The sequence below is a fragment of the Hydractinia symbiolongicarpus genome, chromosome 9, assembly GCF_029227915.1.
Source record: "Hydractinia symbiolongicarpus strain clone_291-10 chromosome 9, HSymV2.1, whole genome shotgun sequence".
NCBI classification, from domain to species: Eukaryota; Metazoa; Cnidaria; class Hydrozoa; order Anthoathecata; family Hydractiniidae; genus Hydractinia; species Hydractinia symbiolongicarpus.
This window is the reverse complement of record NC_079883.1, coordinates 14,442,473-14,470,309: the sequence shown is the minus strand read 5'-3', so window position 1 is coordinate 14,470,309 and position 27,837 is coordinate 14,442,473. Positions and strand designations below refer to the sequence as shown.

Here is a 27,837-nt window from a genome sequence, read left to right as displayed (position 1 = left end):
AATTTATTGAAACGTTTCAAATGAAAACAAACAAGTTGCAGGGGCTGCATAAACTATCTCGCACGTTAATGTCAATTACATATCACTGCAACAAGAAATCTTTGATATATTAACAGGATCATTTCACAAAACCTAAAAATTGATTTACAGCTGCTTTTTGGCGTGAGGGCTATCATATTTACTGACTTTTTATATTTATCTCTTACACACCTGCATATGAAATTTTTAGGTCCCATGCCTCTGAGAGCCTTTGGCCATTTCTTGATAATACCGCTCAAAATTTCTTATGAAATCCTTATAATGGAGGAATTCATTAGGATTATTCTTAGAACTTGAAAGTCACAACACAACTTTGTTTCGTTGAGAGAAATCATTTCGCAAAACAAATTTTAAAAAACCTTTGTATTTCGCATCAATAAATCATTTTGCGTTATTTTGCCGTCAAATTAAATATTTTTGCTCAAGGCGTATAGCTCAGTTGGTTCGAATCCACCTGAAGGCAGTTTTTTTACAAAAAGAAAAAATGCGTTAAAAAAGCTTCTTGATGACGTTGCAATTGACCATTTGGGACATAGTTAGTTAAGAGTTGGAAGCCAATACTATCCTCCCAGGCGAGATAGTAATTAAAGTTATTAACGAAGTTAAAAGTTGGAGAATGTTATGTCGTCATTTATGTGGCTACAGATAGTGAGTATGAACTGAAGTAAACCTGTTAGAAAATAGATAACACACTGCTACACATTTTTTACTTTTGACCAAAAAAACAAAAAAAACATTTCACAGTATTTAACATTTTCTTTTCTCTCAAACACATGCCGTGTAACAACTTCAATAAAATTATGTTAAAAAAAGTATTTAATATTTAATATAATCATATATTTTTATATATTAATTTCTATATATTGTTTTATATTTTTTATATATTATTTATTCACATATTTACAAATCAAATATGGCAACTTTTTTACCTAATAAAATTATGCTTTTCGATAGGTTTTATTGACAATCCTACCGAAATGCACTACACGTGAGTCAAGTTTACAACTTGAAATTTTATTCTTGCCAAATTTAAATTTACTCTAGCGATTGTTCTTAGATAAGATTTGTTTCTTTCTGTGTACCTATAGTAGTTAAATCATAAAAAGACTTGCTTCCCTAATCATACCAATTTTTCAACGACAAACACAACATTTACAGTAAGTTTTTTATACAAAAATATCGGTTCTCACTGTGGTTTGCAGCAAAGTTTTTTTCAAACCTTGAAGTTCAAAAGGATGTCGTGGTCACTTGTTTGTTTAATGGCATGCTTGTCCATTTATGGTCATCTGTTTTACTGGCATCTGTCGTTGTAATCAACCACCGCACTCTTTTTCTGTATAATGTTATGACATTTGCGCCTACAATATACACCAGACATAGCATTAATCCTCGAAAACTTCTGCAGGTGGAGTAAAGAAGAGCGGAGTATGCATTAAAAAGTTTTTCGTTGTAACTGAGGTTTGATTTAGCTATTTGAATGAACCCTAATCCTTCGGTAATACCAAGTATAATACCAAGCTTGACTGCGATTTTGATTGTCTCCTTCTTCGTTTTTCTTCCAGTTTTCAGAATCTCCTCGTTGCCTTTAAAATCCCTGTGAATCTTACGTATCGTACATAGCAACGTCGACAGAGTAATCAGAAATATAACAGCCACTGGAATGATGTAAAATACAAGTCGTGCATAAAAACCTGTAATCCAACACCATCTGTTCACACCATAACCAATATCAACTGTTGATGTTTCTTCCAATATCAAAGACAGCGAAACTATTAAAGTTGATGGAACCAGCGAAAAACCACAACGTCGAATGAATTTCTTTGTGTTATTGTCTCGACTAGCGACTTTGAAGGAACCAAATGTTGAAATCATATCCCAAGCAATAATCAGATTCCACATAAACGCGCTCAGTAGACACCAATGCAACGCAACAGCAATTATTCTGCAAGGTTTACCGTTCAGATTTGAATGTGTTGCAAGTAGAAACATAGCATCAGCGATAAAAAGAGATAAGCACATTCCTAACGTGTTCAATCCAGGGACTGTTCGAATTTCTTTAAAAATATAGAAACTTAGCATTATCGAAATATAACAGGCCATACTCAGGCACGTCCCTGTTAGTGAAATATAGTATGCAATATCATAAACAGTATTCAATCTGTTGTTATCGTTATTCAGGCTATGACTAGATGAACTTTTGATACAAACACCATACCCATCAGGTAATGGTAAATATTCGTCCACTTTATAAATTTCAATGTCCCCTGATCTTATATGCAGTAGATTTCCATTATTATTAAAAGAAACATTGCCATTAATCTTCCGTTGAGGACAACCTAAATGTAAATGAAACTTCAGACATATGCTATACAATCTTCTAGTTTCTGTTTTGTCCATGTATATCCAAGTTGATATGTTATTCATGTAGAAAGTTTTATCTCCTTTCTTTATAATGCATGAACTGGTGAAGAAACTTTCATCCGCATTGTATATAATCGGCAACGCGCATATTCCATGACGTGGAAAGTAATGTGACATATTTAACTTGTAGTGCTCTGTATACCGCAATTTATCTCCTTCAGCTATAACCAAGTTTTCAATATTTTGCCATACATTGGAACTGCTCATGTTATTATCAACCAAGTTAGATATGTTTTTATTTACATTTGTCAATGCATATACAACACGACTGTTAACAGTTTTGTTAGTAATAAGGCGGGCTGTAGATCCCTCAGGCAGATATGGTTCAAATGGTTGCAAAATCTCTACGATGCTTTCGTTAAAATTGCTCTTTAACGTGATATACAAAGTTAAATTTTTTGAACAAAAGCATTCGATAAATGATGGCTTCAATGTGTTCAAGCTGTACCTATTTCCATACAACAAACGTTGCACGACGCAAAGGTCTCCATTAAGAAAAGAACCTGGCGGACAAATAACTTTCTCACACTTCATTGTTTTTGAATCATACATTTTTCCTAATTCACACAAATTTTTTGTTTTCACTTCTTCAACTCTTGTAAATGTTATCAGGATGGATGGTACTGACCGTTCAAGAATTGGGATTATGGTATCACAGTAACGAACAGGAGGAACTGGGGATGTATAATTCGTTTGATTACAAAGCCAACAATGATAATTACGAAAATCACCAACTCCACCTTTATATGCATTACATAACTCAAAGTAGTTACCAGATCTTGAACAATCTTTCCTTAATAGTTTTTCATATTTGCATACTCTGCTTTTGTTTGCTGCCTGAGTTATCGAAACCAAACAATTATGCAAACTGTTTTTAGAATCAACAGATGTTTCTTGACTCTGATTGCATATTGCTGATACGTTGATTGGCGTATATTTGGTGACGAAATTGCATTTGGCACAAAAGGAATTCTTATATATGTGTCCATCAGAACCATTAACTGGCATAGTAGAGTATATATCAGAAAATGTGTCATTGTCATTCTGCAAACATCTTTTCACGTCATTGGAATCTGTATTTGACAAACAGGATTTTACCATTAGGCCTTCACTACGATTTAGCAATGACGGCATGCGAAACACCGGCTGGCAAGAAAATAATTTCTGCTCATGCCATTTTTGAATGAATTGATTTAAGTAAGAATCTAAACTTTCAGGAACTGTTTCGTTCCAAAATTTATCAATGCAGCAATTTTTCTCTTCCATGCACTTGTCGTTGCAGTTGCAGCATTTTTCTCTGACAGCATTGCACAGATATTGTTCTAATCCTCTGTCGAAATCAAAAACATAATCTTTCGGAATGTTCAGGAATTGCCTAATGGGAAACTTATGTTTAAAATGTTTTATTTCAACTCCATTATTCTTAGATAGACCGATTAAGAAAGTGTTTAGATATCGTGACAATTCTGCCCCTTTCAGTAGAAAACAGTGTTGATCCCTGCATCGTTCGGTCTCACAAGTGAGATTAAAAATAGGAGTTGCAAGGTAAGGGCGTTGTAGGTCTCTTTTGGTAAAATTTGCAAGTTTAACGCTTCTATTAAGCAAATAGTGCGATTCAATGACGGTTCTGTTGGCAGTATTAAAACGTCTTGTAATCTGATTGTGTGCGCACATTGCGCAGTGGTAGTTTTTGTATTTACCCATAGCCTCGCCATATGTATTGCACATTCTATAAAACCGATCTGTGTGCGGACAAACCATTTCTTTTCTTTTGCACTCTTGAAAGTACTTTCGATGATTGCTACCAATATCTACGGAAAACTCACATCCACTTAAGTTATTTAAGTCTTTTCTGGTAATATTTGTCTTGAGTAGCAGCTCTGACGCGTTTTCACATTTCGCCTGTATATCAATAAAGTTGTAGGCAAAAACAAAATTACATTTAGCACAGTAGGAGTTCTTATACAAGTATGTATCGTTACCAAGTGCTGGTATATCATTGTCGATATCAAAACTTGAATGCAGGCAGCGTTCGACATCCAACTTTTTAGCATTCTGCAAACAAGATCTCACCATGAAATACGATTGTGCAGTATGTTTTTGACTTACTGTTAAAATGGGTTCGCAAGATAAATTCTTGAACTTTTCAGATTCGTTTAAAAAATGTTGGAGGTACGGTTGTAGACGATCGTGTCTGGCACCGTCCCACAATCTGTCGATGCAGCATGTTTTAAATCTCATGCAGTTGACTGAGCAACTACAACACATTTTGGATCTCTTTAAATTAGAACATAAATGATACTGTACGTCTCCACTTTCTGAACCAAAAAACTCCTTTGCTGGAAATTCCCCTGCCTCGTGATATTTTAGTAGCTCCAATAACAGGATAGTTAATGTTGCATAAACCATAATTCCGGTTGGCTACAAAATAAACAAATGAAAATCACAAAAAATTATATAATATAATAAAAATAAACTGAAACATTTTTAGCCTACATTCTCATGTATTCCACATCTATCGAGTTTAAAGTTTAACCAACTTCGACCCTTTAGGTATTTATCGTTGGTGCTTTGACTCTAAGTTCGCAGATACCTAATACACTGTAACCAGTTAAAATAAATGAATAGATGTTTAGGCGACAATCATATATGATAAGATTGTCACCTCCTCAAAATTTTGTCACTTAGAGAGCCGATACAAAGTTCAGGTCAACAAATAAGACTTAGTTTCCATTTTAAAAAATGGTGAAGAAAACGTTATAGTCAGGACACCAGAAAATTTTTAAAATGTTTGAAACCTTATTATTATTATCGATCAAAATGTACAAAAAGAATTCCAGATACTTAAGGGCTTAATTACTTTTGTCCATCCTGCCAAAATCTATTTGTAAAGTTTGAATTTGTCAAAATTTTTCGTCGATAACGAAGGGTTACATGTTTCATTTTCCATTTCTTGAATGTCCAACATTTTTTTGGTGACTGGTAAACATGGCGGATAATAGTAACAATTGATGAAGATGTGTCCTTTTAAGGTTTTTTAAATTTCTCCTTTGAAGTGTGCCGGAGGAATATACAGAAAACCTGGTCTCTGTGCCTTTTGTTGCTAAGTTGGCTGACTTTTGTTCTTATTATCAATATTATCAATCAGTGTATTAAAAAAACTTGAGATAAGCCTAAATTTTTTATTAAAAAGAGGCTTTAAAATGTTGCAAAAGGTCCAATTTCGAAAAAATGGACTTGTACTGTTATTTTTAATAAAGTTTTTCACGAAAGGTTTTTTACACATTATTTCTTTTTTAAAATCAATTAAGAGCAAAAAAACATAAAAGATCTAAAAAATTTTATGAAATTCTTAACGAAAACAGAATAAGCAAACTTCTGTATCCCATATTTGTTCTTTATCTTAAAAAGGAAATATTGCATAGTCGATCATGTGACTTACGACAGCAACGAATGTAAGCCAATATATTCTCGTTCTTGAAATCGCAAAACATAATTATTAAAGAATTAAAGGTGAAATTTTATGTTAAACAGACGAGTAATTTCAAAACTGAGAAATAAAAGAAAAGAAAAAACACTTGAGATTAATAAAATCACACACAAAAAAGTTCCAAATGATCTTGGTCAGTTGAAGTTGACTTGGACGTACAACGTCGTGGGACTATTCTCGACCCCAGAGCTCTTTAAGATAAACTGAGGTTTTAATTTCAAAGAGCTCTGGGGACGAGATGTGTGGAAGCAGTATGGCGGTATAGTAGTAAAGAATTGTTTTTTTCAGTTCCTGTCTAAGTAATTTGTGATAACATCTTACTATATAATAAAAAAATATATACTAAAGACTGCTATAGTCAATCTTGTCTCCAAGGCTTTTTTTCTCTTTTTTACAATCTCGCCGTCCGAGATTGTCAGAAAGAGAGAAAAAGCCTTGGGGATAAAGTTGTTCGGAAGTCTCAGATGAGTTATCAAAAAAACATATTTTAAAGATTCAACACTCACATTCACCTAGATATCTTTTTAGTTATTGTTGTTCAAAAAAAACAGCTTGTAAAACCTTATGTTTAAAGACAAGAAACACATTTTGTGTGTTGTGTTTTTTTTATGTTTACATACAAGATGTTTATCGTCGGCAGTACTATCCTTTTCAAATTTTATTTTAATGAAGTCCAACCTCCAACTGTCAAATGTATGCCAAAAAAATGATAAGCTTCGCCCTGTCTTGTACCTGTCTTACGTAGCTATTCGACAGTGCTAACATGCCTGTACCTCTTCCAACTGCAAAAACGAATTTCTTGTACAAAAAATGGTAAACAAATTTGCGGTAACTATCCAAAAAATAATAAGTTTTAGTTATGATAAGGTGTTGTACCTAATATATCTATATACTGATTTTACACAAATTGGCTGGGAATAGTAGGCCAAAAAATTTCAAATTAAAAAGATTAAAAAGCTTGAAAAACGTATATTGACAATCACTCATGAAGGCATGTTTTCGATAATTCAATCAAAACAAAACGTGACTAAGATACAAATTAAACACTGGTGATTTTGGCGACTGATGTTCACTCTAAAGCAAAACAGAACGAAAAAAATGCTTACATTTGATTGGCTAATTATTCTTTTAATGTTTTTAATTTTTTTTCATTTCTGTCTGCAAGAAAAGTTTTGAATCCATGTTCAGTTTCGAAAGGAAAATGATTAATTAAATCGTGCTAAGAAAGCACGCAGGTGTAATGTGTGCTCTTTAATTAAACGAAATGTTCCATTGCAGCAACCCAAGATGGTATATTTATAACTTCCGCATCCTTTTCTTAGCATGTTAATGCACGCGGTAAAAAATTTGCTGTTTAGAATGACGATTGTGCACAGTTTAATCTAGTTTAAAGGAGCGGAACATGTTTAATACCGTTAACATTTCGCCATTAGTCAGTTTCGGACCTCGCATCATACGAATGTTGTCAATGCCCGCGATTTGCTTTACCCGCCCACCCACAATCTTTATTTTCCACTTTTGGCTTTGATGTCTCAGTGCTCGATAGAAATATGGATATTTTGCCTGCACACTTCCCCGTAAGTACGACCAACTTGTGGATTTTTTAGTAGAAAGGGCTCTGCGCGAAACACACCCACTCTACACCTATTTCCTTCTTTACAACTGGCAATATTAAACCGTTTACGAACATCCTAACAGAAGAAAAAATAAATATACTTTAAATTTTAAGGAATATAAAACTTACCGAGCTCACTTTTTCTCTCTATTTTTTCTTGTTCCTGCTTCTTCTATACTCTGCGAGCGTATGTTAGTCGCTTACAATTTTTATATTTTTAAACTAAAATTATTCTTTTGATATAAATATAATCGTTTCTGTCCGTACAGCGCCGTATAAACACAACAAAAATCCGTTATATATGTATGTATATAATAGAAATAATGGTAAATTCTAAAAACATATTTTCACGGCGGTAAATATTACAAGGGTGTTAAACAGACTTCGACCGTGTGGTTTCCACTGTATTTAAACTTTATCTGGCCATCTTGACGCCATTGTAGAATACTTTGATCTCTTGCCTCCAGTAATGTTTATTCATGTAGCCAATATAATTGCGCTATTCTGGTATCTTACAACTAACGGGACATTTGATATAGTTTTGTTTTGATCTTGAAATTTTTGTTGGTGAAAATTAAAGTTTGGCAAAATTGGCGAAATAAAATTTAGTGGATAAACACAAAAGAAAAGCCATCAGAAATGTTATTATTTGTGGATGATGTTGCCCCGTCCAATCTCAATGAGTGTAACCCCAAACTTTTTTGTTTGTTCTTTTTTTAATCGGTTTGAATAATTCATGAATGTATCTCTTAATCTACGATAAGTTTTTGAAGGTCAGCACAACAGATATGATTCTTGTTCAAGATTTACCAATGCACTTATTTGACCAATAAATTAGACAAGAAACAGCTGGTTTTACATATCATTATTGGCGGCTGCCATGGTTTTAAGTATTTTTTACCTCCCTCGTCTTGCTCCATGTCTTTTAGCTTTAGTTTCTTTAATTCCCCAATTCTCAAGAATGCTGCATAGCCCAAAACGCATAATCTCAGACGTAATAAATTGTTAGTATACTCGTATAGTTAGTTACTACTTTGGTAAGTATTTCTGGAGTTAAGGATTCTTTCTCTAAATCGTCAAGCAAAACTTGACAATTTTGAGGCTTGTCTAGTAGCGCCTTTTAACATAATTTAACAAAATTTGATAAATTGGACTATGTATTTCTGCGGAAATAGGACCACAGCGAACGCCACAAGCGAGTGCTAGGTGACTAGTACTCTTTAAACAAATTATTAAGATAAAGACATAAAAATAGGATCTGGTATGCTTTGAACTTTGCTTAAGGGCTGTTACCACCTGACCCTCTTTTCCCAACAAGTTTATACTTATTAGGCGTAGACGCAGCAAACTTAACGATTTAATGACTCCTGTGAAGAGAACTATTAAGAATTCTTAAACAGGGGATTTTAATTAATTTTGGATGCCTTACCGAAAAATGTTACCTAAAGAAATATTAGACCGGTTAATAATTAGCCATTATATACATTGCATTGTAAAATAATTGAATGTTACCGTTTGTGTTTTATCTGAAGAGGACGTATATTTTTACTCCGGTTGGTGTATTGAAACAGTCAAACTACCTAAAGAGAGTGTTCATAGGAAGTTTCATTTACTATTTAATGGTTGCTTACCTGGCCTATACGCATGCAAAGTTGAAATCTTGACCTGCTGATGCTATTTGACAACTTCGTTAAATAGCTGTAAAATTTCTTGTGTTAATATTGTTTTGTGAGGTCGTGCTTACCCTTGTTTATTAAACGCTGTTTCGTTTATAAGGATATGCTTCATAAGAATATCAGGCTGGTATTTCAGGCTAAATTCAATAGGTCTAATGTTTAGAACAATAGGAAAGTAAGATAAATAAGGGGACTTAAAATGCCCGATGACCATAAATTATTATAGCAGATTTACCCTTGTGACATAAACCTTTGCATGTGTTTTGAATTAGAAAAAACTGTCGGACGTACGATCGATACTTTGGATGGTAATAACTTTTGAACAAAAAGAAATTGATCCCAAAAATCTTTTTTATTCTTTCAATAATGAAGCGAACTAAATTGAACTATATTGCTCGGTTTGAGAAAATGGCAAATGATGTGCACTGTCGGACGTACACGATAAAACTGAAGACAAAAATCTATAGAAATACTTTAAATTTTTTATCGAATGTATCGATTTCAGTGTTGAAAATTAAATTAATTTATGATTTCATGTCAGCTAACAGAATGTACCATAATTAGAACTTTCAGTAATATTTTTGACTACAGTATTCTTGAAAGTTTAGTAAGAGTTATGCTGTCGGACGTACGCTGTCGGTCGTACGCTTTTGATGTCGATATATTCACTTCAATTTTAAAAGGATTTTTGCCGTTTAAGGTTTAGGCTAAAGGTAAACTTTTCGATTGAATTCAAATTAAATAGATTTTTGACCCTCATTCTTCTTATATTGATTATAAAACGGATGCGTACGTCCAACAGTTTTCTGAACAACTCAAGAAATCTCCTAAAAGTTCACACCATAGAAAAATAAAAGATACTTTCCGTGCGCTAGACTTGGATTTACATAAAAGAAAGCAAAATTCTTCTTTTCTTTTTGGATTAAAAAATATATAACCATGTTTCTACAACGTACGTCCGACAAGTATTAATAAAAATTTAACGAACAAAAAAGAAAAAATTAGCACTGCAATGACTTCAGATATTGTTAACGTAGGTACAAGGATGTTATCTGGTTGTTAGTTGTGTTGTTTTAACGAATCTTCTTAAAAAAACAGGGAAAAAAGTACGTTGAATCAAAAACTGTACGCTTTTTAATTATATCATCGTTTATCCTGAATCTATGATGAATTTTATGACGAGTTTGAATGAAAAACATCATTTATGTTATTCATTGATACTTAGACTACTTCTCATGTTTTGAAAACAATTCTACTCACTGAAATCTTATTTTCAAGAAAGAATTTACTGTCGGACGTACGTTTACTTTATTTGCAGGCGAATATTTGACAAATATCAGATTTAAATTTACTAGAAACAGTGGCAAAATGACTTTATCAAGGAAATAAAAGTTAAAACATGAAAGTGATTCTGCTATAACATTTTCATGAGTTTGAACTGACGTTAAGAACTGCGTACGTCCGACAGTCGAAACACAATAGTTAGAATGGTGTAGGGTCCGTATAATGAAGTTAATTCATAATTAACAAATTTTACGCTGAAAACCGGAAAATATAATGTCTATAATCTTTGAAAATGAGCTAACTTATCCTTTTATGCGAATTTTATTTTTTGACGTCTGGAGTTACGTAATTCAAAACACACCCATTTGTAGTAAGTTACAAAGGAAATAAATACGCAAAATTATTTTCCAGCTGACCGTTTGAGAATGTTCTAGCTAATATTTTCCATTTTTCCGTTTTTGCACATTATAATGGATAATTGCAGTGAAAATCCCGAAAGATAATTTGGAGAAAGGTTTTTAAAGCGACGAAGAGCTACAAACAATAATGACGAATCTTATGTTTATCTTAACAAATACATCAGCAGAGTACGTTTGTGTCAAAACGGGCGGCAGTAGCAGAAGTAAAAACAACCCTATTTTAATCGCATTTTATTCTGTTTTAATGGTTCTAATAATTTTCATCAACTCGGCCATAAATCACGCGTTAAGAAAGCTTAAACGCTCAACAGTAGACATTTACTTTTGGATATTATCCATACCCGATCTTTGTGTTGGATTGTTTATCTCTGCCTGCAGGTTTAATGTTCCATGTTGGATTTACTGAAGCAATCGTGTGCTTCCGTTTCTTAATTTTATTGTTATGATGACATATTCAATATCGTGGGGAATAACAGCGATTCAATCCTTTGATAGATGTGTCTTGATCGCTTATCCGCAAATCCATCGGAAGTACGGTACACCTTTTCTAAAGCTTTTTATTCCACTCATAGTTGTAATCTGGCTAGTAGTTCATGTCTTTATCGCGATAAATATCGTCTTTATCATGATAACGATGATAAAAAGCTTCTAACAATGCCGAAAGTTCAAGAGATTGAAAACACAAGCTCGATTGATGAGTTTTCATGATCGCTGCTGAGACTTGGTTGTCGCTGCTAGTTGGAACATCACAAATTCACTTAATTTTTTTTATGTTAGAAAACGTACGGCGAAAATAGAAACCAACCGTCACTCAAATACTGACAACAGAAGTAAAATGACTATAACAATAGCAATTATGCTCTTGTGCTTTGTTGCATATAACACACCACATTTTGTCACATATTGTTTCACTGCTCTAGCGAAACTTGATCTTAAAAATAAACAAGAAACCTTGACGGTTTGAAACACTCGTCGTTTCTGTATATGTGCATGTTCATGAGTATTCTTTTACTTATATTTTGCGAAATAGCGACAAAATCGCTAAATGGACATATAGCTTTACGGCTGTAGTTCAGCGGGCGCGGGTTCAACTACCAAATGAAAAGTTTTGTTCATCGGACGGACGATCATATATATTGCGCAATATCCTCAGATTGCTCAGAGCGCGCGTTCAAATACCCATAAACCGGCTTCGCAGCTGTGCGGTTCGTTAAGCACGGTCTCACGGTCTCCGTAACACGTGACTATCCACACATAACTGTCTCACACTACGTTTCCCCGAGGCGACTATCCATACATCACCGCTGTCTTTGCGCTACACTTTCCTAAGGCTAAGAACGTTTCAATGCGTTGTTTTCACGACATATCGTGATCGAGATTTTCGAAAGAAAAATGATTTGAGAAATTTCAAAACAAAATGCGCATACCCGAAACTTTCTCACACCAATGTGTCATGGATTAGGCAATAGAAATAATTAAGCGAGTAACTTATTGCATCAACCAATCACAAGACTTGAAAACTTATCCGCGAATCGATTATAAATTTCATGATTAGTACGCAAATAATTTTGAGTCATAAATATTGTTTCGAATAATGCATTAATACATAAAAAATTAATACAAACATTGTTCCGCTGACGTTTTCACGAAGTAGCAACCTGCTCCACAAGATTGTTCTATAACATTCTGCATGTCAATCGTATATGTCCCAGCATAGAACGTAATGCGTTTTCTTTCCATTATAAGATTAGGCAAGTCTGCATGTGAATCGTATATGTCCCAGCATGGAACGTAATGCGTTCTTTTTTATTATAAGATTAGGCATGTCGCCATGTGCATCGTATATGCCCCAGCATAGAACGTAATGCGATTTCTAGATTGCCTGATGGATTAATGCTCACGTGATGGTTCAGACGAATATAAAGGCTGCATACGATCTGTGTAGTCTTTAGTTGCACTCGCGTGACTGTTGTAGCAAATGACAAGCATTAGAGAAAAGCTATGAATGAGAACAAACAATTTTCAAAACAAGAAAAAGTATCGTTACAGCAGTTTATAGGTTTAAATAACAACAAAATACTTTTGAGGTTCATTATTGCAAAACAATGAAAAAAAAATGAAGCTAATCTTAGTGTAAATATGAACTAAATATTTTCTAACCAAGATAGGGTCATTCGTCGGAAACTTTATTACAAAATAATTGATATGGCTTATCAAAATATGACGACTTGGACATCAAATAGTTGTGAGGTCATTGGTGTGATATACTTGCGCTGATGATTGCAATTACTTTCAAACGAATGAGGTTGAACAGTTTTAGGTGTAATACAGCACACCAACATTCTTTGAAAAACCTAATCCAAAATAACAGAACATGAGAAGAAGTTCATATTGTAGACAACCATCTTGTTGATAGTAGAACAATGTGATTTTGGTGGTTGATTAACTTCAGTGAGCATATATATATATATATATATATATATATATATATATATATATATATATATATATATATATATATATATATATATATATATATATATATATATATATATATATATATATATATATATATTCATACACACATGGGCGAATCTGGTTTTCCTTGTGTATACACTGAAGAAGATTTGAAAAGAATCAAAAATTTGATACAACACCATGTGTTTTTAATGTTATATTTAATACAATAAATATTAATATATATTTAAAATATGCTAACAGGATGATATCATCATCGTAACTCTATAAAAGTGGCTGCAAAGTTGATTATTCAAAATATGGCTTTCAGTTTGTCAGCGTGGTGTCGTTGAAAGGCTAAATTTGATAGCATTATGATCAGAGAAATGTATACACTTGACATAGCAATTAATGCAGTACATCGACAAAATGCTATTCTTCACATAAACATGATCAAGGATAGCACCAGCTAGATGAGTAGGTCCTGGTACAATTTGTGTATAATCATTCATGATATCTGCTAATTCTGGCTGGTCAGCTTGGGCATTTATATTGAAATCTTTAAGTATAACATGTATGTCAGAACTTGCAATTTTCCTTGACAGCATGTTGTAAAATGTCTGCAGATGACTGTTAACTTTTCTGTAAATAACCATGACATTAAGAACATCAGATGAAAAGGACGGTTTGCGAAGTAAAAAAGAACTGACCCCAGGATTATCATGAACATTATGAATCAATATATGCTTTCGAAAACACAATGAACTGTTTCTGAATTCATTTCTCCATGAGCTAAGAAGTAATGTTCATCACCCAAAAGAGCTGACGTAATACTCAGGGAACTTATAGCAATTTGAAAACGATCAATATTGATGTTGGTAACTCATAACATGCCAAGGATCTGTTGAAACTTGACTGCTTAAAATTAGCATCACCATGTTCTAAGATGTTATCTAAATCAAATGACTAAATCAAATGATATTCAAAAAGAAATTCTTTTGAGTTGGGATCAACATATAGCTAGAAGAGCATTGCACATACACTGAATACCAGCAGTTTCAACAAACTTTTTGTCGCCTTGATTAAATGACCCATTAACTGATTTAATATGGTAAGCCGGACCTGGATTAGATTCAATATCCCCGCACAAAAAAATAATAATAGAAGTTTGTGCAAGAAAGAAGATATCGTAAAAACATGGCAGAAAAACATAATTAGCTAGTTACATGAAATGAAATAATACACTAAGTCAATGGATTGATGAATAATATTCAGCACGACGTACCTTGGTACTTAAAGCAGCTTCCCCAGGTATTGAAAGTCTTCTCGATCTAGCAGTTTTAAATTTCAGTGATTGAATGTAGACTTTGCAGAACAACAACACACTAGGCACACTTTGTACAACAACAGTAGGTCAGTAAGTCTAGCAAGATAGCAGATTGCATGAAAGCAAGATAAATATTCCAGCGATACTTCATTTATATTCCGCTACTATTTTTTAAAAGAATTTCGTAGAAATGTGAAAACACAGCTAAGAGTGCTTCGATTCTCAGCGGGCAGTGCGCATGCTTCGACTTCAGCGGTAGCGATGCATAAACGACTGGTCTGTGGTCTGCAAAATACGGGTTAAGACACGCACAACATCATAAGAAGCGGGAAATAGGGTCGCGGAAAAAAAGAAGAATTATGGCGCGGGGGAGCGGGTAAGTTACGATATTCGGTCAGATCGCATGTCACTTTTGGTCGCACAAGCCGAAACCAATACACTCCTCTCCTCCGGGACGAGTGTAATTATATTCTTTATCCGCCTGAGTTGATGGTTCAGTGGTATATTACTGAGAACTCATTTCTTAACGCAGTAATTGTGCTGTCAAGGAGCTTCAAACTTCGAAAAACTGTACGAAAGAAATAGTTAAAAAGAAAAGTGTGAGTTACTATGGAAAAAGAAAATATGTGGTCTAATTTACAATGGTAAAAACGGAGAACGCATAAAATGCAACTTTTTAATATAAATTCGGAAGACTTGAGAGTCAGCAAATTGAAAAAGATGTTCGATAATGTCTTTCCAGTTTATTATATTATGACAAAAAAAGCACTAGTCAATAGGAAGTTTATCTGGCTTTCGGAAAAATATATTTTTATGTATTTTTATGTCGCAGTTTAGGAAACATAGCCAATATTTGTAGCATGGCCAATAACACTTGATTTTTGGTATATTGTTTCCTTTAGATACCGACCCTTTTTGACGGCTTCACTCTATTTTCCATTTGTGGTAGGAAAATTTAAGACATGACAAAAAAATGAGGCACTTCGTAAATTTGTGATGTAAACGAAAATAACATGTTCTCTTGCGTCAAAAAATATCAGTCATTCTTTCAAGAAACGCCTTGTGCGTTACCATGGATATCATAGCACATTAAGTTGATTAAAACTTGAGTTGACAACCACAGCAATTTTCGGAGCATCATTAATTAAAATAAACCTTGATATTTCGAAAGTCTTTAATAGTTTGAATATTTCTGTTCTAATCTAATTTACACGAGGCGATGTTAATTCCGTGATGTTATATAAGACACATATAAGGTGTCTTCTTGAAAGAATGTGTATAATTTTAATTTAATGCGGTATAATTCGCAAATTTCTAACTTTGAGAAAGTTTTTCCGAGCAAAGTAGTTATAATTCTTATACTTACGAGAATTACAATTTGACAGAACACAAACGCAAAGGAAATATAATGTATTTTACTGGGTAATTTAAATTTTTTACTCTCCCACTCTCTCGATATCACTGGAGATATTTTGGGATCTCGACTGAATAATTCCATTGCGATACCACAAGGAGGTTTAAAAAGAACAGTGTCTATTTCCTTCGAATTTTAATTGGTTGTTTTATAATTTAAGAAAGGGTACTGACACCTACGTTGAAAAAGTTGGATCAAACTCATAAAAATCCATTACTAGGCATTGTGTTGTACAGTCTCACTTCCAGTACTTCTTTCCTGTTTTCTGATAATGCAGTTGACTTGGCAATGGGAACAAGATACGTTTTCAAATTAATACGTATTTTAATGATTTTTTTTTTAATTTAATGCAATGAGGAAGGGCCAAGGAAAATCATTTACATTTATAATTTCTAAATGTTGTTGACCTATTGCGCATACTGTGTGCTGTCAACCTTGCAGTAGCTGACCTGCTATGGAAACAGTATAATAGGTATCAAAGTGCGAACTAATTTAGTGCTAATCGGCGATAAAATATTTTTAGAAGTATCAAAAAAGTAGAAGTATCAGTTATATAAGTTATATAAATTATTCTTAATAAAATCGCAACTACACATAGAATAAAATATACAATATACAACAACATACATATAGAAAATGTTTTGAGATAAATCAATTATTTTAGCAATTTAAAGGGCTTGTCAGGTTTTGCATGAAGCTCTGAAGCTCTGTTAAGCGAATTTATTTTTCTACCACTACTTTAATGCGTTGTGTTAGTTACCATTCCAAATCTTCATTATTGAGATAGAGAGGGGGATAATTTCCTGTTTGTTTTCTTGTATTCCAAATGTTGAGATTGTCTCCAACAAAAGCTTTAATTTTTACCAAGGACAGTGCAATCTTAAAAAAAAACAATGAGACGTTCGTGCGTGCAACCCTCATTCTCGACCCCAGAGCTCTTTGAGCTAAAAGAGCTCTGGGGTGCAACCCTCGCTCGTCATTACAGCGCCCATAGAGCAACATGAACTGAGAATCTCCTTAGCTCTTGATATTAAAATAAGTTACCCTATTCTAATATTAATTCTTAGGTAACCCCCTAAAGTAATACATTATCAGAAACTTTGTCACAGCTGAATTTCTTCGTTTTTTCATTACATACAGGATAACAAAATGTACTGCAGACAAAGTTGGATCCCTGTGCAACTTATTTTCTCTTTCGACTGGTAGCCTTATGGTAGAGCGTTTGCCTCCAGTGCGGGAGGTTGTGGGTTCAAATCCGGCCGAGTCAGACTATAAAAGTGTGAATCTATCCATTCTGCTTAGCGCTCAGCATGAGAATAGGATTGATATCTTAGGCGGTTGTCCAGTTGAGCGATTGCTGTGCTTGCACGACTTTCGTAGCTCAAATGGGAGCTTTAAATGCACTAGGACCCCCTTCACAGGACCCTCTTGGAAAGCAGTACCAAAGGAACTGAGTAAATAATTTCAATAATAATAATAATTGTTGATCACAACACATTTTTAATGTTAATTATACTTAAAAAGATTAATAATATATTATGTAATTTTTCTTTAAAGTTATCAACGATCAACCAAGAAGGAAAGCCTTTTGACATCTGTGTTAAATGTGTTTAATTATAAAGCCCATGTGTGTCTTAATATATGCAAGTTTACAACCTCTAGCTCAGCTCGTCCTTTTGAGGTTTTTAAAAGCGCTTTAGTTATTGAGAGCGCAGAAGACTGGAAAGGAAGTTTTTAATTAAAGTAAGTATAAATAATTTGCAGAAATATTTCAAAACGTTCATAAAAATTAAACATATCCACGAAATTAAGATGAACTCTCTCTCTCTCTCTCTCTCCATGTCCTCTTCGTACAAGACTGGAAGAATCCATGACAACAAGCGGGAAATTCAGTACTTTAGAAAAGTCTGTCAATGAATGGGTGTAGCAAATCCAATCCCCTTCAAATTGTTTTTGCTTACCATTACCTTACCATTAAGAATCGATTAAAAGAAGCGGAAATACAAAACCAGCGAAACACTCCTACTCAATTGAACAAAAAATCAAAACGGCATGACACATAAATATTTTGTTCCTACGCAGCTATCACAACAAACGGAATCATTCATATTTGGTATGGAAGTGATTTTCAAATTATACACAACCGCAAATACGCTACAATTATATTCTTTGTTTCGTTTTTTCCACAACCATTACTCGTGGTGGTTTCTCATTATAAAGGATTAACTTTTATGTTAATTTCGCCTTGATGAGTTTTAGTGAAGTGGAAACTTTGCTAAGGATTGTTTTGTTTCAGTTCCAGTTTTGTTTCACGTCATTTTTGTTCAGAATTAATTATGCATAAATTAATTTGCATTAATTACTTTATGTGCAAACTTTTGCGGACCGAAACGTTTGCTTTTGTCAACATAAATTTTCGCGAATAAGCCGTATTAAAAAATACTTCTAATACAAATTTTCGCGAATCATCAAAAGTTAATTTAATCGTTTATCTTATTAAAAAGTTGAAACTAAATTAAACCATTCTTGACCGGAATTTTTTTTCACAAACATTAATTTTCGCGCATTGAAGATTTTTTTGCGTTCTTAAATTTCGCGTCGCAGATTCAGTCGGTTACAACAGACTACGTTCCAGGATTCTATTGTCTTTTTCACTGTTGAAAGGGTAAAGAAAGCTTAACATTTCTTAGTCACTTTTGTTTGTGTTATTTTGGTTAGCAAAACACAAAAAAAACCGAAAATAACCTCGAGTTTTATAGATCAGATAATGCATATTAACGTGTAATAATAGTTCATAAAAACAGACAACTTTTTCTTTCACTTTTCCTTCTGCGTGCAATTTTTGATTTTTTGAAGAAAAAAAGGAATTTTATAAGGGTTGGTTTAAAAAGTAAACAACGGATATACAAAAAGAATCGGCTGTTCTTAATATCCTGTCTTTTGAATGTTGTATATAATACGGAGAATACCTGTTCCTATTGACGGAAATTTTTCTTTATTGAATGGAAGTTCTTTTCTTTCAAATTATTATCCTTAGAGTGAAAAAAACGTAAAAATTAAGAATTTTTTTTCTTGGAAAAAAAAGAAACTATTGTGTCTAAAACATTTGAAAATGAAAAACTTAGGTAAATCACATACAAACATTTTTTTTGCGTTTTCTTGTAGTGCATTCTCGTTCCTGGGACACCATGTCTTGCCTTAACCTGTTATTACGGGACACTGTAAGCTCGCCATAAAAACAAAATGCCCTGAGAAGTTTCCTGCCTGTGAGTATGTCTAAAATTCACAGCTACAAAATCTTCTTATTTTGTTATCTAAAAGCAGTCTAATCAGTAGTTCTTTTTTTCGACTGAGCAAGTAAAAGAATCAACAGCTTGCAATATTTAAGACGATTGTGATCGTTACAAAATTGTTGTTCAATCATATCAGAAAGGTATATAGCATTCCAATATTGTTAATACCTTAAGCTATACCATTGTGAAAGAAATCCCGTTAAGTTGCGTACAATACTAGTATTATAATTATTGCGAAATCAACTTCTATCAGAATGTAAAATATTGTGATTCGTAATGAAAAATTACAGAAAATACTGATATTCCTTTCCATTGTTTTGTTAAATCTTTTCAAATTGTTTTCAAAAATCTTGTTTTCGCTACAATTACATTTATAATTCGTGTAAATGCGAGTCTCATGACAGAAGTTGATTGAGACATTGACATGAAATTAAAACCCATTAAAAAAGCACTAATTAGATAATTAAATCTGGTTTAGAGGAGGCGGTGATTAATTACCTTTTTTGTTGCTATATAAACGAAACGACATTCCATTTTGCATTCGATAAAAAGCAGTCAAACGTCAAACAACTAAATTTATTTTTCTTGAAATTTATTCACAATGGTTTCCCAAGATTTTGTTGACGGAGAAATCCGAAAAAAAATTGTCGTCGTTGGAGATGGCGGTTGTGGAAAGACGTGCTTATTGATGTCTTTTATCTATCAAGAGCTACCAAAGTCGTACATTCCGACAGTATTTGAGACGTACGTGACGGACTTGAAAGTCGACGGCATATCTTTTGAGCTTGCGTTGTACGACACCGCTGGTCAAGACGCCTATGATCGTTTACGTCCACTATCATATCCCGACACTGACGTGTTATTAGTTTGTTTTTCAGCCGACTCACCAGACAGTCTCTTTAATGCTTACGACAAATGGATACCGGAGGTACGACATTTTTGTCCGAGCATTCCTGTTGTTTTAGTATGCAATAAAGTGGACTTGAGAAATGATTTGGAGACAATAACAAAATTAGATCGTTTAAAACAAAAGCCAGTAACATCAGATGAAGGAAAGCAAATGGCAGAACTCGTCAAAGCGGCTGCTTACGTCGAATGCTCAGCGTTAAATAACGTGAACGTCGATGCAGTATTTGAAGCCGCAACTAGATCTACCATTATACGAAAAAAAGAAAACAAAAAACTAAAGAAAATGCGACAGCTTCGATGTAATTTCTTGTAATCACAAAAAGTTTTCCAAAGAGGATGGAAGGAATCATCAAGACACCGCGGAGCTAAGACAACATACCATTAGAAGGAAATCGAGCCAACATGCGCTTGCTGGTTGATCTGAAATAATTTCCGGAGTATCGGAAAGCATCAGTACTTCTAATGGAACAATAAGAGTCCTTTAAAAGAACGAGCCAGCACGTTGTCTCCTGGTTGATTTTAAAAGGACGTCCTGTCATAACAGGAAATTTACAAGGAAATACTAAGTAGCTTCTTTTTGGAAAATGACATGAACTAATCAAGTTGATACGAAGAAATACAAAATCAATCGAATGGCAATAAAAAAGCAAATAATAAAAGAAGAATGAAATAAAATAACATTGAGTGTCAATTGGAAAACAAAGACATTGGATGACATTTGGAAAACAAAGACATTGGGTGACAATTGGAAAACAGAGACAATGGGTGACAATTGGAAAAGCTTCTGTGCAGATAAAAAGCACAACATTCAAAGGAAGTAATAACTTCTATATGGGGCGTCCACAAATGTGCTTGCCCTCAATGAGTTCCTGTCATAAGATTAGATACATCCTCTATATGATGTATTTCCTCCAACAGATTACAGGAAAAACTTTTCCACCTAATTGCTCTACCTGTGTCGTATACTTCACCTAACGTTTTATATTGTCTTTCTGTTTATGATGATGATGATTTAAAAAAAGGTGTTAGAGAAAACGAGAGAAATTAATTTGTAATTATTAACGACGTTTTATGCATTAGTGGTCTAGCTGACGTCAATATGTCTTTGTTTAAGCATCCCGTATTTGCAATACATTTGAAATTATTTGCTCGTTAAACAATTTCTTAACGAGTTTATTAATGGAATATTTAAAACAGATCATTAGATTAATGACATTTTTAAGTACTCGTATATCAAGAACAAAAAGAAACCAATTTTATAAGCTTTTCAACAGTCTCTGGGCTACTAAAGGAAGAAGAACTTTTTTTTTGAGGGTTCAACATTGTTGTAGAGATGAAATATGAAAAGGTTAGATACTTTTGTGTGTTTTTTGAAGTTCTTTTTAATTGATCTTCTTTATATCAGAAATCTTAATCTCTTAAAAATTTCTTCGACGCCTCAATGATAGCGCTGTCAACAGCAACCAAATGGAATTTAAGATAAGATTATTATGTATTTCAAGAAGCTATGTCCTCGTTAGAATTTATTCACATTATGTATTATATTTTGATATTTTGCAATTCTTAATAATTTATACATTTTTGACATAAAAAAATTAAAGAATCTTTATGTCAATTTTGAACTTATATATATAAACCTATGAAAATTCTGTATATATTAAAAATAGATTTAATTATTTCATGATATAGAAAGCTATATTCTTTAATTTTCGTGTTTTGGTTGCACAAGGACAAAGTTTTGAGTCCAATTTTATGGATAATTAAAAAAAGTTTAAGAGGTTCACAAGTCAAAGAGTTCACAGAAATATGATGGAATAATCACTTTCAAAATCACGTGCGTAATGAGAATGCTTAATAAATGCAAGATTTAAATCCCATTAAAATGAAATCTTGGTAGCAGGTGGTATTTTCCTTCCAAGGCTGGAATGCAAACATTCTTTTTAACCATGCGGTGTACGTCATGTGGACCACATTGCAACTTATATAGGAAAACAGCTTCTCACTTAATTGACTTAAAGAAACTCATTGTTTAATTGGATACGTATTGAAAATAAAGATAACATCTTTATCGACAGCTAGTCGACAGCTGGTAATAACATTGACGTTCATCTGTAACCATAACAACGCAAAAACAATAACGGCAACAATAACAACAACTCAATTACTAACTACAAAATATCTTGTTAAGAAATCTCCATATTATACTAGGACCAGTGAACGAACCTTCTTTCCATTCCTCTTCTTTATAAATAATAGTCGAAAAGAACTATTAAATGTAGTTCGTCGTACTTATAGATGACCTGCTAATGTTTACAAAATTTTATTGAACTTTTGGACTTTTTTACACATCAACATATTCTTGTGGGTAAAAAAGCATGACCATACGGGGTAAATCGACAGTATTTAAATTAATGCAGGCTGTCTGGAAGCACACTACAGGAATGAGTGCGCCTGTACATTGTTCGAAATATATAATCAAAATACTACGACAAATAAAAAGGTGTCTATAAGTTTTAAGGTATTAATAATTTAGCATAAAACTGATATCACTTTTCGACTTCATCTTAGCTTGGAGGAAAGAATACTCTTATTCTTTCCTCCAAGATCTTAGCAAATTTAAACATCTTTTAAGTGCTTCTTGATTACCTTATGAAATATTTAATTTTTCATCACGATATCACGTCGCACAAATTCAACAAACGTTTGGCAAAGGGTGTCAATATTTAAAAAACTTTATATTGTTATTGTTTTAACTAAATCTAGTCATTGTGGTTTATCAAGTGAAGTCATTTTTAACGCATAAAGAGCTCTACAGTAAGTAAAAACCGCCTAGAAAAAGATTTATTTTAAAAAACTCCTTTTGAAATAAACACTTCAATGCTTCTTATCGCAATTGTCTTTCTGATTTGACGTAGTAAAGACAACTCTTTTATGTTCTGTCAAATGAAGAGGACACTGAGAAGTTTAATTTTTATATAAGATTTGTTCAAGAAAATAAGGTGCAGGGCCACAGGAAGCAAAATTGTTTCGGGTATTAATGATATAGCAATGTTTAACTAAAGACGATGCAATTTATGTAGTACAAACTCTCATTGTAGATATAATTACAGAGAAGGAGTAATGTGTATTTTATATTTTCAAAATTTTGGGAGGGGGGATTATCTTCTCTACTGCCACAGTTGCTACGGACCCATAGAAACGCTGTTGACAATGCGGAAAAGCACTAAACAATTTCTTTTGTTATATCTTTGAACTGTCAATCAGAATACAATACTAAGATATTATAGTGACGGATAGCAGAATGTAAGAGACGGTAATAACAATAAAAGTGGCTCCAGACAAACATTTTGTTTTGTTGTTAAGGCAACATTAAGAGAGTTGTTTTCACAAGATAATGTAAACAACTTTTTTCGCTTTATTATTCAAGATAAATATTCGAGGAAGTAGCTAGTTAGCGCTTATCAGTGTTTGTAATTATTCGATACCTACTCATGATCTGCAATTATTACCCGTATTATTATTACTTACCCTTCTCTTGTTGTTTATGAAAAATTCAAAAGTACTTTATATTCAAGCTTTGTATCCAAAAAACTACCGAAGGGTCTAATACCAAAAGCTTGCACTATTTTCTAGGGGATCCTTCTTACACTTTTTTCCCACTATTTCTTGCGACCGAAGTATAAAATTAATTTTATTTGATCGAGGTGGCTTTGGTGCATTGTCGATATATGTTATGTCCATTGCTTTTACGGATTGATTTTTATAAATAAATAAAAATAAATAATTTTGCCTAATCGCAATTTTAGTTCCGTTATAGAGAACTAGAAGTCATAAATTAAGAGAACGTTTTGAATTAATGAAAAAAAAATTCAAAAATTCTGGGTGCAAGTTTGTTATATAAATTTCTTAGCAAAGAAAATTTTCTGTAATTTGCAATTTATTGAATTTTTTTATGACGTTCCTTACGTAAGAAGAATAGGTGAAAGATGAGTATAGGACACAGCGTGGCCGCTTACAATTATAAAATCTTATAATAATCTCCTGCCAAAACTTTGGAATTAAAATTATCATCGGTTTGAGCAAAACAGTCAAAGTCAAAGATTGTACACAGAGGACAGAGGTTAAAGTTGAGCTGCAACACATTTATTTTTGAAAACGTAGCCATAACTGTTCATGTTTTAATAAATCAATTTTTTTGACAGTTTTACGACTTTAACCTTTCTTATGATTCCCTGCAAACGTAGTACGTTTTTTAAATGATGCTTGAAGTTACTCTCATTGCATTATCAATTATAGTCGCCTGTCAAGGAGTGTATTAGTTCAATTGTTTTTCTTCGTGTTTTATTGTCGGGGTATTCAAAAATCCAAATAGTAATACGAAGCTATGAAAGCTTCTCTTATTGATGACAAAGTCTTATGGGATGAGAAGATTCTTTTTTGTCGTATTATTCTCTCTGCGAGTGCAAAAAACTGTGAAACTAAAAGTTTGTTTCTCTTTCTTGCCACACACGATTTGCAAGTTTTTCAACCCTCAAACTGTACAATTTGGATTTAACCTTAACTTACTTTCCTTGTAAAGGTCATTTTTCATTTGACTCTTTTGTTTGTCTTGTATTTTTATACGAAAGATATATTGTTCTTTTTCTAAAGCCAAGTAAAATATGATGTAAATTTATATCCTAAAATTTTAAGTCTTAAGTTACTATAATTGCGGATATGATATTTTCGCAAAAGGGCATTTTTTGACTTTTTCTCAAAACAACTAAGCAGCATCACTTGGCCGGTACTCTGAAGTCGGTATGCTACAAAAGTTGTACAATTATGACGTGTAAGCCGAGTAACCGAAAATGGTCTCGATGTACTTTTTACAAAGTCTGCATTATGGAACAACCCTCTCCGCTATCTGGAAAGGCCTGATATATAGTGAAATCCGGGAGTGCTGACGTCAGCAACAATTAGCGCAATATAGGATTTTGGACGTTACTAAATAAACTAATAATAAGTACTGAGTCCGCTGTGAATATTCACAAGGTAAAGTTAAACAAGTTTGGAGTGTGTGTTACTTAAATAGAAACGGCTGTCTCGATTGCTTGTGGTCACGCGATTCCAAGATTTTCCCTCCTTTGCAATTATTTATGTCAGGAATTTGTCTTCCTTTTAAAAATTGGAAGATTCAGCCCACCGCAATCTCCTACAAAAGTCATTTCTTTTAGATTATCAGGACTAGAATATTTGAATATTTCTATTGGAGTTAAGGAAAGCGTATAAAGATTTACGAATTCGAGAAAAAGCTGATGAAAATCTGCTTTACATTGTCCTTTTAAGGATATTCAGATCCTACTCGGGGGGAGCGTTAAAATTGCGTGGTTTCTCTTGTTATTATTAGCTGCAATATTTCCGGTGTTTATACGGTGAGCTAAAAACTCGATCCAATAGAGATCACTTTTTTTCTTGCTAAAGTAGTATGTAAGTAATACGAAGTTTATTACACAATTTTTTCATTTTAAAAGTTAGCTTTTAAGGCAACCATTTACTGCTAGAAAAGACAAAATTTCTAATTTTAGTAACAGTAGCATTTTTAGTTTCTTTGAAGAATTAAGGAAATCCGCGTGTAAAAACATTCTTGAAAATGGTAATTAAAAATAATCAAGAAAATGTATTGGACAGATATTATTTAAATTATGTTATTTGCGAAAAAAAAATAGTATATTTTTAAATTTAACTTGACAAAATATATAACACCTTTTATATAAAACTCTGTTTTTTTGAGTTCATTTTAATATTTGTTGGACATTTTGACATGTTTATTTATTTGCAACATAATTTTACGTACGAAAACGGGTAATTCTAAAAAAAAAAATTTTGACTGAGAGGGAAATTATGATTGGTGGGTGAATTCCATATATATACAGGCGAGCCCCTAGTTAGTCAAGAGAAATCGACATTGCGTTGTTTAATGATGTATTGTAACTGGCGTGAGTGACAGGAATAATAAATGTGACGTAGGACATTGCGAAAAACGATGGCCACCCACTGTGCTGGTAGTCAATGAGGGTAACCTTTTCGCACTTTGCTTAGCTGATAACAAAACAATTCAGCAAGAAAATTACAATTACAAAGACGTAAGATAAATTTTCGCGAAATTATAACAATGATTGTACGAAAATCTCCTTGGCTATTTCCTTATTGTTGTGTTTTTTCTGAATAAAGACACTGGTCATATTTTGTTCTTATGTGTCAGTCATTTCTGATATTTCTTATAAACTTGCTTCTATGATGTAATGTACACCATATTTACTTTCATAGGTAAGCTGTAAGGCCCTACTTTGATAATTAATAGCGATTGAATAAGTTTTTTCAATATATAGCTTTGGAACAGCTGTTTTAAATGCTTATGTATAAAATTCATCCACAATAAATTTTGAAAACTTACATGTGCGTAGCCATAATAAACAATTAACCAAACTAAATATTTAAATACGTCATTAAAATAGAACATTTTGATATCGTCGGAACTTGTTCAGAGTTTAAGAAATCGCCATCTACAATCCTGTAAGTGATATTTGCAAATAACCCTTTTATTTTGCTATTTCTGGAAACGGCCAAACATCATTTCTTGTTTCTCTGCAACTGGTAGGCTGCAAGTTTTTATTTTGGCAGGGGTGTATGTTAATGTTGAGCATGTATTTATATAATTATATATAATAAATTTAAAGTTATATAAATACACGCTCAACATCATTTAACTTTGCCCAATGATGGGAGAAGGATCTCCCGAAACGTCGCCTGTTAACTTATCATTATCAAGAAATGATAAAAATCTTTCCCGCTTGGTTATGGTTGCAAACTTTAAAATTTAAAGTTTATTTTTATAAAAACTTATGTCCGGATTGTAGCTACGAATTTTTTTAATTTTTTTGGTTAGACCGCAGCGAAATGTCCATCAAATATCTTATGGCGAGCAAAAATTTCAATAAAATATCCAATGGTGACCGGTCTGCGCTAGGCTCAACTTGACCGCCTCTAAAGTGCGTGGTACGATTGCTAAAAAATTACACTTTTTTAAAAATAATTACCAACCACGTGAAAAAAGAATTATTTGAAAGTAACTTATTTATCTTAACCTTAACGCCAGGACTTAGTTTTTAGCATAAATCAATATCACTACCCAAGCAGAAAGCACTAGAAACAATAGCATGTGCGTAAGATGGAAGCCACTGTCACACAACATTTTTCTCTACATACGATACTTTAAATCACGCGCAGGAGACTAGGGAGTGCTAATTCAAAAGCAGAATAGCGAATTGGGTTATCCTTAAACCACGTTTGAAATCCAGAAAGAAACATAAGCTTTTATTTCTCTTTCACCTTATTGGTTGACAAGGTTGTTGTCGGAACCAAAAGAAATTTACACAGACTTTCTATTCTAAATTTTTCCTAATAGCTAGACAACATTAAAGAGACATGCTTCAAGACGAGATCACAGTAATAGT

At 33.1% G+C, this 27,837-nt stretch overlaps 3 protein-coding genes and 1 long non-coding RNA gene across 4 annotated transcripts; 1 reads left to right on the top strand and 3 right to left on the bottom strand.

Annotated features, from left to right (window-relative positions):
• Nucleotides 1-938: 938 nt before the first annotated feature.
• LOC130657479 (uncharacterized) lies at nucleotides 939-7,767 on the bottom strand. The gene is made up of 2 exons (XM_057460463.1): nucleotides 7,695-7,767; nucleotides 939-4,881 (listed from the first exon to the last, which is right to left on the bottom strand). Exon 2 carries the CDS (start codon nucleotides 4,867-4,869, stop codon nucleotides 1,267-1,269), a length of 3,603 nt encoding a protein of 1,200 aa, XP_057316446.1. The 5' UTR covers nucleotides 4,870-4,881; nucleotides 7,695-7,767; the 3' UTR covers nucleotides 939-1,266.
• Nucleotides 7,768-12,524: 4,757 nt separating this feature from the next.
• On the bottom strand, nucleotides 12,525-13,396 carry LOC130657263 (uncharacterized). The gene is made up of 2 exons (XR_008985094.1): nucleotides 13,105-13,396; nucleotides 12,525-12,943 (listed from the first exon to the last, which is right to left on the bottom strand). It is a non-coding gene; the product is annotated as an uncharacterized LOC130657263 (long non-coding RNA).
• A 209-nt stretch (nucleotides 13,397-13,605) lies between these two features.
• Nucleotides 13,606-15,083, bottom strand: LOC130657262 (uncharacterized). Its single transcript, XM_057460243.1, has 2 exons — nucleotides 14,687-15,083; nucleotides 13,606-14,354 (listed from the first exon to the last, which is right to left on the bottom strand). Exon 2 carries the CDS (start codon nucleotides 14,055-14,057, stop codon nucleotides 13,737-13,739), a length of 321 nt encoding a protein of 106 aa, XP_057316226.1. The 5' UTR covers nucleotides 14,058-14,354; nucleotides 14,687-15,083; the 3' UTR covers nucleotides 13,606-13,736.
• Nucleotides 15,084-19,900: 4,817 nt separating this feature from the next.
• Nucleotides 19,901-21,665, top strand: LOC130656639 (ras-like GTP-binding protein Rho1). Its single transcript, XM_057459543.1, has one exon. It carries the CDS (start codon nucleotides 20,037-20,039, stop codon nucleotides 20,655-20,657), a length of 621 nt encoding a protein of 206 aa, XP_057315526.1. The 5' UTR covers nucleotides 19,901-20,036; the 3' UTR covers nucleotides 20,658-21,665.
• The last annotated feature ends 6,172 nt before the right edge of the window (nucleotides 21,666-27,837 follow it).

Bases quoted from the DNA above. Each gene is read 5' to 3' on its own strand.
- LOC130657479 (XM_057460463.1), bottom strand. From the start codon at position 4,869: ATGGTTTATGCAACATTAACTATCCTGTTATTGGAGCTACTAAAATAT.
- LOC130657262 (XM_057460243.1), bottom strand. From the start codon at position 14,057: ATGGTTATTTACAGAAAAGTTAACAGTCATCTGCAGACATTTTACAAC.
- LOC130656639 (XM_057459543.1), top strand. From the start codon at position 20,037: ATGGTTTCCCAAGATTTTGTTGACGGAGAAATCCGAAAAAAAATTGTC.